This window comes from Salvelinus sp. IW2-2015, linkage group LG28 (assembly GCF_002910315.2).
Source record: "Salvelinus sp. IW2-2015 linkage group LG28, ASM291031v2, whole genome shotgun sequence".
Lineage (NCBI taxonomy): Eukaryota > Metazoa > Chordata > Actinopteri > Salmoniformes > Salmonidae > Salvelinus > Salvelinus sp. IW2-2015.
This window is the reverse complement of record NC_036868.1, coordinates 6,095,365-6,107,074: the sequence shown is the minus strand read 5'-3', so window position 1 is coordinate 6,107,074 and position 11,710 is coordinate 6,095,365. Positions and strand designations below refer to the sequence as shown.

Sequence of the window (11,710 nt, the reverse complement as noted above, 5' to 3'; positions counted from 1 at the left end):
ATGACTAGTCCTTGAAACCTGACTGATTTTTTGGATCAAGAAGGTCATTCTGAGAAGATCAGCGGGAAGAAGTCTTGGCCAAGGAAACGGGCAGAACGTTCTCAAGAGTTTAATTGGAAGAAGAAAAGAAAAGAAGGGATACTGGTCTGTAGTTGTTGACTAATCTGGAGGGATCCGCAGTGGTAGGTTTTTTCCAGTAAAGGGTGCAACTCTCGCCTCTCTTGAAGAAACCGGAAGGGACGTAGCCAAGCCGGTCAGGGATGTAGTTGATGAACGAGGTGAGGTAAGGAGAGAAGGTCTCCTTCGGAAAATTGGTCTGGAGGAAGAGAAGGAGGGATAGGGTTCAAGCGGGCAGGTTGTTGGGCGGTCCGGCCGTCACAAGACGCGAGATTTCATCCTGGAGAGAGAGGGGAGAAGAGGTCAGAGCACAGGGTAGGCAGTGTGAGCAGAACCAGGCGTGGTCGGTTTGATCTTAGACAAACGAGAATCGCGATGTCGTCGACCTGCTTTTTCAAAATGGTTTGACGAAGTCCATTACTGAAGTCATCTGCAGAGAGGGAGGAGGGGGGGGAGGGGGAGGAGGATTCAGGAGGGAGGAGAAGGTGGCAAAGAGCTTCCTAGGGTTAGAGGCAGATGCTTGGAATTTAGAGTGGTAGAAAGTGGCTTTAGCAGCAGAGACAGAAGAGGAAAATGTAGAGAGGAGGGAGTGAAAGGATGCCAGGTCCGCAGGGAGGCGAGTTTTCCTCCATTTCCGCTCGGCTGCCCGGAGCCCTAGACAAATAAGTATCTTCTATAATGGAAAAAGTATGGGATTACAAATACATTTGTCTAGAATACTTTTGAAGTGCTATATTTTACCATACCTTGGGGTGAAAACAAGAAATAATACAAGAAATCCAAATGCTTGAAACCACTCCATTTGCCTGAACCACACAGCAATGTGCTTCATTGATCAATGGAACCAAGTTGTATCTGTGACAGTCTCCATACCTGTGCTAAAGTAACTCCACCAACTATACCAAAGAGAATTTCTAGGGAAAAAACACCTCCCTTAAAAAAAGATATGTTCCTGTTAAAAAACATGTTCTTGTTCTTGTTCTTGTCTTGTCAAATATTTTTGTGTTGTGAAAATTTAAGTTAAATTCCAGCAATTAGATTGTCATTGGCTACTTAACCAGGTATGTTTTTTCCATGTAGCTAATGGTTTTTCGTTTGGCTAATGAATGATTCAGCTATCTATTTGGTTGTGATTGCATTTTTGCAAAGTAATTCAATAATATTTAATTAATTTACCAGCAGAATGTATTTGATGGCTTATTTGTACAAATCATCGAAATGTCATTCTAGATATGGCTCGTCATCATTATATTTTCTCATCTTTGGACTCCCGAGTGGGGCAGGGGTCTAAGGCACTGCATCTCAGTGCTTGAGGAGTCGCTACAGACTCCCTGGTTCAATTCCAGGCTGTATCACAACCGGCCATGATTGGGAGTCCCATAGGGCTCCCAATCATGGCCGGTGTTGTCCGGGTTTGGCCGGTGTAGGCTGCCATTGTAAATAAGTATTTGTTCTTAACTGACTTGCCTAGTTAAAGAAAGGTAAAAAATATATATATTGTGTTCTACTAAAGTTAGTCTGCTATTTTCTCAGTCCAACAGCAGATGGCAGTAAACAACAGGCAATGACACCTCCCTGACGAAGGAGGGCGTCGATGTTCTTGTTGATGCTAAAGTTGAAGGGTCGCAGACACTTTTGCCGCGTTCATGTACTAGTTGGAACTCAGACATTTCCGACTAGCTATAAGTGTATAAGTGTTTGTAATATAGTTATACACGTGCCGCGTTCAACGAATCAGGAAGTGCAATATTTCCGAGTGTCCTTGTTCCAACTAGGATTGAACGCGGCAACTGTACAGGCAAAATGACAACATTACGAGCTTTCACATGCGATGATTTGTTCAAATTCAACAACATGTGAGTTAATTTCAATATTTATAATATTGTTGAATAGGTTACCCATCTAGCTACACCGTCATTGTGTTTTAATGAACAATAGCAATTGCTTGTGGGCTAGTTGCAAGTATAGCTAGCTAGCCAGAAGTTAATTATCATACGTGCGATGCATAGTTTTAGACTATCTGCTAACGTTAGCTAGTTTACACTAGTCAACTCTTGATTATAAGATACATTATTTGGTATATTTCATGGACAATAATAGCTCACTAGCTAGCTAAGCAAGCTTTCCAAGATTAGCTGGCTAACTAGAGCCAGCTAACTAACAGTTAGATCGGTAACGCTGCGCATAATGACAGTTAATTCAACTGTTTAGTCTGCTGCACCTCATCGGGGCATTGCATTGAATGCACGAAGCATCTCAGTATTTGTTTCTCTCTTCACAGCAACCTGGATCCATTGACAGAGACTGTATCCTTTCAGTACAAATTGTTCCCCAGCATTGTAATAACATACCACCGTCATGCACAGAAACCCCAGATAGTGCAACGTTAGCCTTTGTATTGTTATCAGGAGAAGACGAGCTTTCCTTAACTTTCTTTCACAGTACGGAATCCCATTTTACCTACAGTACCTGGCCCACTGGCCAGAGTACTTCATTGTTTCAGAGGCCCCTGGTGGTGAATTGATGGGTTACAGTGAGTAGAGCCTACATGTCATACACACCTAGCAATATGATGATTGCTTTAGAGAAAATGCAATAGAAAACATAATTGCAATAGCAAAGGCATACACTCTGTGTAGCTTCCATCAAAATGACACTTCTGACTATCCTCAGTCATGGGAAAGGCAGAGGGATCAGTGGCGCGAGAAGAGTGGCATGGCCACGTCACAGCTCTCTCTGTGGCCCCAGAGTTCAGACGACTGGGACTGGCAGCCAAGCTTATGGAGATGCTGGAGGAGATCTCAGAAAGGTGGGGCTGACTTCTAATGCTTCAGGTTACTAAGATCAGGGTTTTGTTCATTTGGCAATTTTTTTTTTTTACTGAAACGGAGGTAGTACTTCAGCATTTCCCAAACTCTGTCTTGGGGCCCCGACTGGGTGCACATTTTGGTTTTTGCACTAGCACTACACAGCTGATTCCACTAATCAAAGCTGATTCCACTAATCAAAGCTTGATGATGAGTTTGTCATTTGAATCAGCTGTGTCGTACCAGGGCAAAAACCAAAATGTGCACCCCTTGGGGTCCCCAGGACGGAGTTGGGGAAACACTGGACTACCTGGTCCAATAAGAAACCCTTTGAGTTTTCTTGTACCCTACTGAACAATAACCATGTTAGAGTAGAGCTGGGCAATATGGACAAAAATACATATTGCGCTAAATTGCCTGAATCGATGCAATGACGATAAATAGAACGATAGTTTTATAACAATAATGTGCACCGCTTTTTTATATTATCCTTTAAGCTACTACTAATATTTTGATGGTTGTAGCCAACAATTGTCCCATTAACAATCACCCATATTAGCAAACTTATTTCATTTAAAGCTTCACATTTCTCTAGTATAGACTACTTATCGTAATGAACGATATCAACAAAATGCCTGCGATAAGTGATCGGTGTTGATCATTTTCAGTTTGTCGTACCAGGAAAGATCTACTTCATTGCCTCACTTATCTGTTTCACTGTTGTTTAGGAAGGGTGGGTTCTTTGTTGATCTGTTTGTGCGAGTCTCCAATCAAGTGGCGGTGAACATGTACAAACAGCTAGGCTACAGCGTTTACAGGACCGTGATAGAGTACTATTCTGCTAGCAATGGAGAACCGGATGAAGACGCCTATGGTAATATGAACCCCTACAAATCAATGTAAACATTACTGTAACTCAGACAATCATTATGTGGATATGTACTCACTCTTTGTATTTTTCTGCAGATATGAGGAAAGCCTTGTCGAGAGACACCGAGAGGAAGTCCATCATTCCTATACCACATCCTGTCAGACCAGAAGATATAGAATAACAGTAGACGGTGGCTCTGACACTTTTGAAAACAAGTGCATTTATATTTCTCGGTTACCACAGCCACAAAGTCAAAATTGGCTATGGTAAAAATGAATGACAACATACATTTGCTTTTTGTCTTAATTTAAGGTTAGGCATAAGGGCAGTGTGTTGAGGGTTAGGAAATTGTCAAAATCAGTAGGGTTTACAACTCTGGTTGTGACAACAACCATATTTCCACAGTCTACATTAGAAAATTAAGTGTGAAAAGTGTTATTAGGACTAGTTTTAGGGTGTGATGTGTGAAAGCTTAGAGAATATCATTGTACATAATATTGACAGATCTAATAAGTTATCCTTTGTGAAACTAGGATTTTTGATGACAATGAGTCAGTCATTGTTTGGTGTGAAATTTGAAATGCAATATAGAATTGAAAGGACTTTAATCCAAATTCAATAAATTATTACTTACATGACTCATCCGGGTAATGATAGTGTATCTGCTGCTTTGTTACAACAGTCAGTTCTATGGTTCAAATAAATAAAAAGTTGGATCAGTGTTTTTTTTATTTACACTGTCATTGCACCACAGTAAATGAATGAAACAAAGACATGGAAAAAATAATCATACTTTTTTTTAAGCAATAGAAATTACCCAATGAGGTCCCCAACTTGTCCCTATTTGTAATGAGTAAAACATTTTTTCCCCCAGACAAGCTAATCTTTCACTGAGTCCTTATTGCTCTTCCTGGGCTGTTTCTCACCACCATCATTGTCACTGTCACTACTACTACTGCTGCTGCTTCCACTACTGCTTTCATCAGAATCATCTCCGTCATCGTATGTGCTCTCCTTGGTGACTTTTTCAGGCACAGGCTCACTGACTATAGGCTTTTCTGATGATGGTGATGCTAAGTCTTCTGTAATTTCTTTGTCTATTCCTCTCTCTCTTCTGTTTTCTTCTCCCTCCATTTCTTTGCCCCCAACTTTCTCGACTCTACCCCTATCCACTCCTCCATTGTTTTCTTCCTCATCATCGTCTTCTTCATCCTCTTCATCGTCTTCTTCATCATCTTCTTCTTCTTGTTGCTGCCTCTTCCACATCTTGGCCATGGCGAGCAGCTTGAGGTTGGGCTGGTTGGCTGCATCCTCAGGGAAGATGTAGTCGTAGTACTCCTCCCACCCTGCATCTGACTGATGGATCAAAATGAAAAGTAAATTAGTGATCAGCCAAACCACAACACATAAACAAGGGTAATGAATTTATGTTGGATTGGTATGATAAGGCTAAGAGAAACACTACTTACCCCGTCCTCTGCCGTGAGCTTTCTCCTCTTCTTCACCTTCTCCGGCAGCAGTTTCTTCACCCTCTCCCTGGTCGTGTCCGAACCAAACTCCTGCTCAAACGCCTTCCAGGACTCCAACAACATCAGACGCTCCTCCTTCTCCTCACAGCTTCTCAGACCCTTGTTGGCCTCCTCAAAGATCCCTCTACACCTCTGCAGCCGGTCAGAGTTATCAATGGACAGCTCATACTGGGCATAGCTGATCCAGACCTGCAGGTAACACATTTGGCAAAATTACAAAATGATCAAGTATTGTTTGATGAGTTACTGAGCCACAGTGAGTATTAGGCAGGTGAGTAATGTAGTATGGGACTGTTGGTAGCAAGTTAGTCACTAAGGTTAAAGGGACAGCTCTCACCTTGACGTGCTGTGTGCGCTGCAACAATCTCTTGTAGAGACCTCTGGTGTTGTCATACTCTTCCTGCTCAATTTCAAAGTCGATGTAGGACTTCCACAACACCTAAGATTTTAAAAATTAAACATTTGAAAGTAAAATACTGTTCAGTGGTATTTCAATTAGTTTTCACTACAATACTTTTTACGTGAAGGGTGTCTTCAGACATGCTGAAAATGGAAGGCCAATACAGTGAGTAAATAAATGTCCAGGGTGAACGTTTGTGAGCCTGACCTCTGGCATGTCCAGTCGTGGCTGTCCGATGGCCAGCTCGAAGATGGCCCGGGCCCTCTCTGTGTCTCCCAGGATGGTCTCCAGCTCAGAGAACTTGATCCAGGTGGTGCAGTTCTCGGAGGCAAACTCCAGGTACTTCTCATAAAGCTTCCTACATCGGTCAAACTCTCTGAGCTGCAGCTCCAGTTCAATGTAGCCCTTAAACAGCTTGTTCTTTGGACATTTACCAATGGCTGTGCCCTGGGGAGAGGGAGAAGGCCAAATGACAGAAAATGTTGAAACTTGAAGTATCACAATGAAGTATCACAATGAAAAACATAAATCATCAACAGTAGGGACCTTACCAAGCCTCGTCTAGCAGCTTGGAGGTTCTTCTGGCGGATTTCAAACTGTCCGTAGAGTAGCCACATCTTGGCAAACGTGAACTATGAGGAAGGAAACAAAGTAATAAGTTTGATGATTTGTTGATGAATGTTTTTTTGTTGCATATCAAATGTTTTATTAAACCCCATTTCAGAAACAGAGGTGCCATTGATTGTAAACATTGCAAACTACCGATACCTTTTTGTGAGGGATGAGATCCAGACATGCCAGGTACACCTGCCTTGTTCTCTCTGGGTCCTGCCAATCAACACAATAAGCACTGAAATCCACAGGGATATGCACAATGTCACACTTAGCGATGTGAGAATCACAGCCAATAGGGATGTGCATCTTTCCCTTTCAAAAGGATTCGATACGTATCTAGATACAGCAATGATACGTTTTAGTTTGAAACGATTCGGTTGGATGCACTAACATTTGTTGCATAAACACATTCATTTTCCATTCTAAATTCATATCTGCTGCTGATGAAGCTCATGAGCTGGGCATATCTGAGCTGACTTCTCTGTGTGTGTAAATTATGTATGTTCACAGTCTATACTAGTATGTAGGCACCTGATCTGAGCCATAAGGGAGACTAGGCATCGACCACCCCACTACCATTATCAGATTAGGGGCATAAGGGGGACTAGACATCTACCACCTATCAGATTAAGAGGGGGGGACAATGTAGCTTGTTTTTTTTGTCCCCCCACTTTGGTTCTGAAATCACCATCACCCACTAATTAATTTGTCATTTTTGCAGATTAAGTGTTTGAGCTAGTAATGTATCAACATTTACCGTTTACAAATTAGCTATGACATAGCCACTGAAGGAGAGGACGCACCAGTTGTCACAAAAGAGGAGGTACACTATATATACAGAAGTATATGGACACCCTTTCAAATTAGTATATTTGGCTATTTCAGCTGCACCCATTGCTGACAGGTGTATAAAATTGAGCACAAAGCTATGCAATCTCCGTAGACAAACATTGGCAGTAGAATGGCCTTACTGAAGAGCTTAGTGACTTTCAATGTAGCACCATCATAGTGGTAGGCCACACAAGCTCACAGAATGGGACCGCCGAGTGCTGAAGCGCGTAAAAATCGCCTGTCCTTGGTTGCAACACTCACTACCAAGTTCCAAACTACCTCTGGAAGCAACGTCAGCACAATAACTGTTCGTCGGGAGCTTCATGAAATTGGTTTCTCATGGCCGAGTGGGGGTAATGCCAAGGGTTGGCTGGAGTGGTGTAAAGCTCGCTGCCATTGGACTCTGGTGCAGTGGAAACACGTTACACGTTCTCTGGAGTGATGAATCACCACCATCTGGCAGTTTGACGGACAAATCTGGGTTTGGCGGATGATAGGAGAACGCTAGCAGGCCCAATGCATAGTGCCAACTGTAAAGTTTGGTGGAGGAAGAATAATGGTCTAGGGCTGTTTTTCATGGTTTGGACTGTGCTAATTAGTTCCAGTGAAGGGAAATCTTAACGCTACAGCATACAATTACATTCTAGACGATTCTGTGCTTCCAACTTTGTGGCAACAGTTTGGAGAAGGCCCTTTCCTTTTTCAGCATGACAATGCCCCCGTGCACAAAGAGAGGTCCATACAAATATGGTATGTCGAGATCAGTTTGGAAGAACTTGACTCTGACCTCAACCCTATCAAATACCTTCGGGATGAATTGGAATGTCGACAGAGCCAGGCCTAATCGTCCAACATCAGTGCCCGACCTCACTAATACTCTTGTCGCTGAATGTAAGCAAATCCCAGCAGCAATGTTCCAACATCTAGTGGAAAGCCTTCCCAGAAAAGTGGAGGCTGTTATAGCAGCAACAGGGGGACCTCTCCATATTAATGACCATGATTTTGGAATGAGATGTTCGACGAGCAGGTGTCCACATACTTTTGGTCATGTGTATTTTTGGAAGGTAGAAAGAAAGTAATACGAGAGAATTTTTTTTTTGTGAATCAGTGATTCGTAACTTTTAAATAGATTTTCTGACCGATACATGCTACATTTGGATCGGTTTGGGGTTCGCGGACCGATGCAGTCGTATCTTAAACATTTGAATCGGGGACCGATGCATACCGGTGAATCGTTACATCCCTAATAGCCATTATTTAGACACAGAGGATGCAATGCAGGCCTACCTTGACCTCCAGTTCTTCATATAGAGCGTAGTTTATCCACAGGTAAATGTATCTTCTCCAGTGCCTCTTCTCCTGTATAGGAGGGATYTTGGCGATGGCTCTCTCATAGACCTCCCTGGCAGTGTCAGGATCCGCATCACTCTCCACCAGGCGTAGGTAATCAAACCATGCGTCATAATTGTGTGGGCTTGCCTATACAGGAAGAAAAACACAATCCAATAACAAGCCATTAGTGGATAGAATATTGTTTTAATGGGTTATTTTGGGATGAAATCTTTGCAAATCTTCACGGGTTTAATTTACCTTGACTTCCTCTTCATACTGAAATCTCCTCTTGCTGACGATGACGTCCTCGATTCCCCTCCGGTCTCCAAACTTCTTCTCAAACACGGTGTAGAACTTGAAGAGCTCCTGAGCCTGCTGCTTGGGAATTCTGTCCAGGGCGTATTTGTAGATGACTCGAACTCTCTCAAACTAAGACACAAGGGGGAGAAAAGTTGTGTTGTTCTGTTGACCACAGTTGGAGAACACTATAAATGTGTGGGAATAAAACTGACATGGTACAAAGTGTCAGATTTACAAACCTCTTTCTGTTTCTCTTCAAATCTGGCGAAGGCCACAAAAAGGTTCTCATTAACATGCTCCTCGCCAAAGAACTCCACTGATCTTTCAAACACCTTCCTCCCATGGGCGATGTAGCCATGCTTCTCTTCAAAACGGGCGTACTTAATCCAATTCTTCACATCAGGGTGAACAATCACAAGTGCACTGGAGTTAAGGAGCTTTAAAAAAGAGAGATGCACTCTACAGGCATGAAGGTAATACCACTACCATAGGCAATGCATCATTACAAATGTAATCATCTGTTAGAATAAAACACCTGTTAATTAATATCTACAGTCAGCAACCACAACTCATTTGCTAATACATTGTAGTAAGTCATTGCTTTAAGCACTTCCCATCAAAAGGATATATCTCTCATAGATGGAGCGGGCCTTGTCGACTTCCTTGTAGCGCAGCTCAAAGTTGATGTAGGAGTGCCAGGCTTGTTCCTCTGGTTCCCACTCTGTCCAGCGCTCAAACACCTGTCTGCAGCCAGCGATGTTGCCCAGCATCTCTTCCATGTAACTGTACTTGTACCTGAAAGGGGGAAAGCAGCAAAAAGAACAGATGAGCGACAAAATTGTGCTTTTCTTTAACCTAAACTTTTTTTACCAGATATGCTCAGTTTAGGAGAGATAAAGTTGTTAAGTACCAGAACTGGTTGACACGGGGCAAGATGGTGATGGCTCTGTCCCAGATGTTGCGGGCGTGGTTTACCTGCCGGTTCTTCATCTCCATCTCGGCATACTTCAGCCACAGAGCTATATTTCGGTGGTCTACATCCAGAGCACGCTCGTAAATAGAGCGAGCCCTGGGAGGGAAAGTGTTAAAAAAAAGCTCAGATAACAAGTATCCCAGTCAAAATCCATCTATAACATTCACATCAGATTTCATATACAACAATTATCCCTGTCAAAATCCATCTACATTCACATTAGACTCCATATATGTATGAATCAGCTTCACAGAGACATTGACAAGCATTAACTTACCTCTGGACTTCTTTCAGGCTCTCCTCCCATTGAGCGTATTTTATCCAGTTGCTGATAACAGTACGGTTCTTTCTGATGTTGTCTTCAAATCCCTAAGAGAAGGAGTCGAGTCCAGTTTGCATCTGATTAGTTCAATATATTTACTACTGTGTACTTCACAAGATTTGCAGACAACTGAGAATGTTGAAACTGTCTGGTTGGCACACCAACAGAATACCAACAGTAAGACTGAAGTCTGAAGTGTAATGCATGTGTCACTTGGGGTCTTACCTTCCTCTTCTTCAACTTGTAATCGTTCAACTCCTCTTCATCAGTGATCTTTTGCTTGGGTGGCGGTGGCAGAAGCTCGAGCTCCCTCTCCTTTGCCTCCCTGAGCAACTGCTCAGCTGTGATTTGTACCTCTGCAGGAGCTTTGTTTTTCACCTTCACAGCACAAATGAAGACGTTATTTTGGAATTGGATGAAACTAGTTGATTGAAGACAATACTAGTTAGCTACATAGGTAGTACATGTTCCAAATGTAAACAGTTCGTGTAGTTAGCTGGCAAACTTTAAATAATTAGCTACCCCTTCCTCGCACACAGTTGGGTCAGATTTCTCGATATAGTAATCTACATTAGTTAAATAAATACAAAATAGCAGTTCTTACATAGCATGCTACCTTTTCGTTCGTTTAATGTAGCTAGAAGTAATCTACATTCGTACCAAAACAAAGCACAAGTCTTGTTATGGTTAGCTAGCTAACGTTACCTGGCTAGGCCATATTACAAGTTCACTAGCTAACGTTAGCTGTTTTTAAACTTTTCGCTACCTTCGCTACTTTCGGTATCCTCTGTTTCCCTGCCGCAGTAGATGCCATTTTACTGGATTGTACGGTAGAGTCAATTAGAATCAACTATTACAACAGAATCGATCAGTTTAGAATATTTTCACAGCGCGCCAGTGGACTCCGCCATGACACTTTCAAACGTGCGCGCGTTGAACGTAACATATGAACTGTAACTCTTCACCCCAAGACGTCACCGAGCGTTATGTTTCTATGGTTACACACCCTCCATTAGCTGGAGCTAGTACTAGTTTTACTTTATTTCTTCGTTTGGGTTGAATACAGGAGAACAAACCGTTATTGACACTGTATGTTTCAATAATGAGCTAGCTAAGCATGAAATAGAAACCCTGATTTGAATCCTTGTTGGCAAATTTGGAAGAATATATATGAGAACTGGAAAAGTTCTTGCTTCCACCAGGTGAGTTAGCATGATAGGCTAATTTGACAAGAAGAATGCTACCGGAGTGGACTCCAATGTGTAACGTTAAATACTTGATGTGATACCCCCTAGCTAGTAATTTCATTATTACAAGAATGCATTTGTTGTGTTTTGGTCAAATTTGTATTGGAAAGCCATTTACGTTTATTTGCTTCTCATTTGCTTTTCTCTTCCATAATCAGAGAAAGATGAGGACCATAACCTCCTCGGTTGGCAAAGTTGAGACTGTGACTGTGAGGAGAACAGAGTCATCGGATGCACATGCGATCAATAGCCTGATCAGTCCTGCCACAGTAGCAGTATTTGGAAGAGTAAATGTCATTCATCTACTGTGAGTATGCATAGCCTTAATCATGTCAGCCAAATGCATGAAACAGATATTCACACTCA

General features: G+C 42.3%; 3 protein-coding genes across 3 annotated transcripts in view; 2 read left to right on the top strand and 1 right to left on the bottom strand.

The window, feature by feature from the left end:
* The first annotated feature begins 1,752 nt into the window (after window positions 1-1,752).
* On the top strand, window positions 1,753-4,511 carry naa20 (N-alpha-acetyltransferase 20, NatB catalytic subunit). The gene is made up of 6 exons (XM_023973770.2): window positions 1,753-1,973; window positions 2,399-2,423; window positions 2,560-2,650; window positions 2,791-2,926; window positions 3,653-3,798; window positions 3,891-4,511. Exons 1-6 carry the CDS (start codon window positions 1,921-1,923, stop codon window positions 3,974-3,976), a joined length of 537 nt encoding a protein of 178 aa, XP_023829538.1. The 5' UTR covers window positions 1,753-1,920; the 3' UTR covers window positions 3,977-4,511.
* On the bottom strand, window positions 4,507-11,040 carry crnkl1 (crooked neck pre-mRNA splicing factor 1). The gene is made up of 14 exons (XM_023973769.2): window positions 10,864-11,040; window positions 10,323-10,475; window positions 10,053-10,144; window positions 9,713-9,871; window positions 9,431-9,597; window positions 9,042-9,220; window positions 8,761-8,931; window positions 8,458-8,649; window positions 6,493-6,552; window positions 6,276-6,356; window positions 5,932-6,171; window positions 5,662-5,763; window positions 5,265-5,513; window positions 4,507-5,151 (listed from the first exon to the last, which is right to left on the bottom strand). The coding sequence occupies exons 1-14, from the start codon at window positions 10,909-10,911 to the stop codon at window positions 4,675-4,677; spliced, it is 2,370 nt and encodes a 789-aa protein (XP_023829537.1). The 5' UTR covers window positions 10,912-11,040; the 3' UTR covers window positions 4,507-4,674.
* Window positions 11,041-11,066: 26 nt separating this feature from the next.
* LOC111954073 (cilia- and flagella-associated protein 61-like) overlaps window positions 11,067-11,710 on the top strand; it is a 36,725-nt gene continuing 36,081 nt past the window's right edge. Inside the window, 2 exon segments of the mRNA XM_070435941.1 lie at window positions 11,067-11,299; window positions 11,503-11,651. Coding sequence (XP_070292042.1) covers window positions 11,509-11,651 — 143 coding nt within the window. The 5' untranslated portion in view covers window positions 11,067-11,299; window positions 11,503-11,508.

Coding starts and splice junctions, on each gene's coding strand:
- naa20 (XM_023973770.2), top strand. CDS start 1,921: ATGACAACATTACGAGCTTTCACATGCGATGATTTGTTCAAATTCAAC. Junction 2,424..2,559: donor TGGATCCATTGACAGAGACT/GTATCCTTTCAG, acceptor TTTCTTTCACAG/TACGGAATCCCATTTTACCT. Junction 2,927..3,652: donor CTGGAGGAGATCTCAGAAAG/GTGGGGCTGACT, acceptor ACTGTTGTTTAG/GAAGGGTGGGTTCTTTGTTG.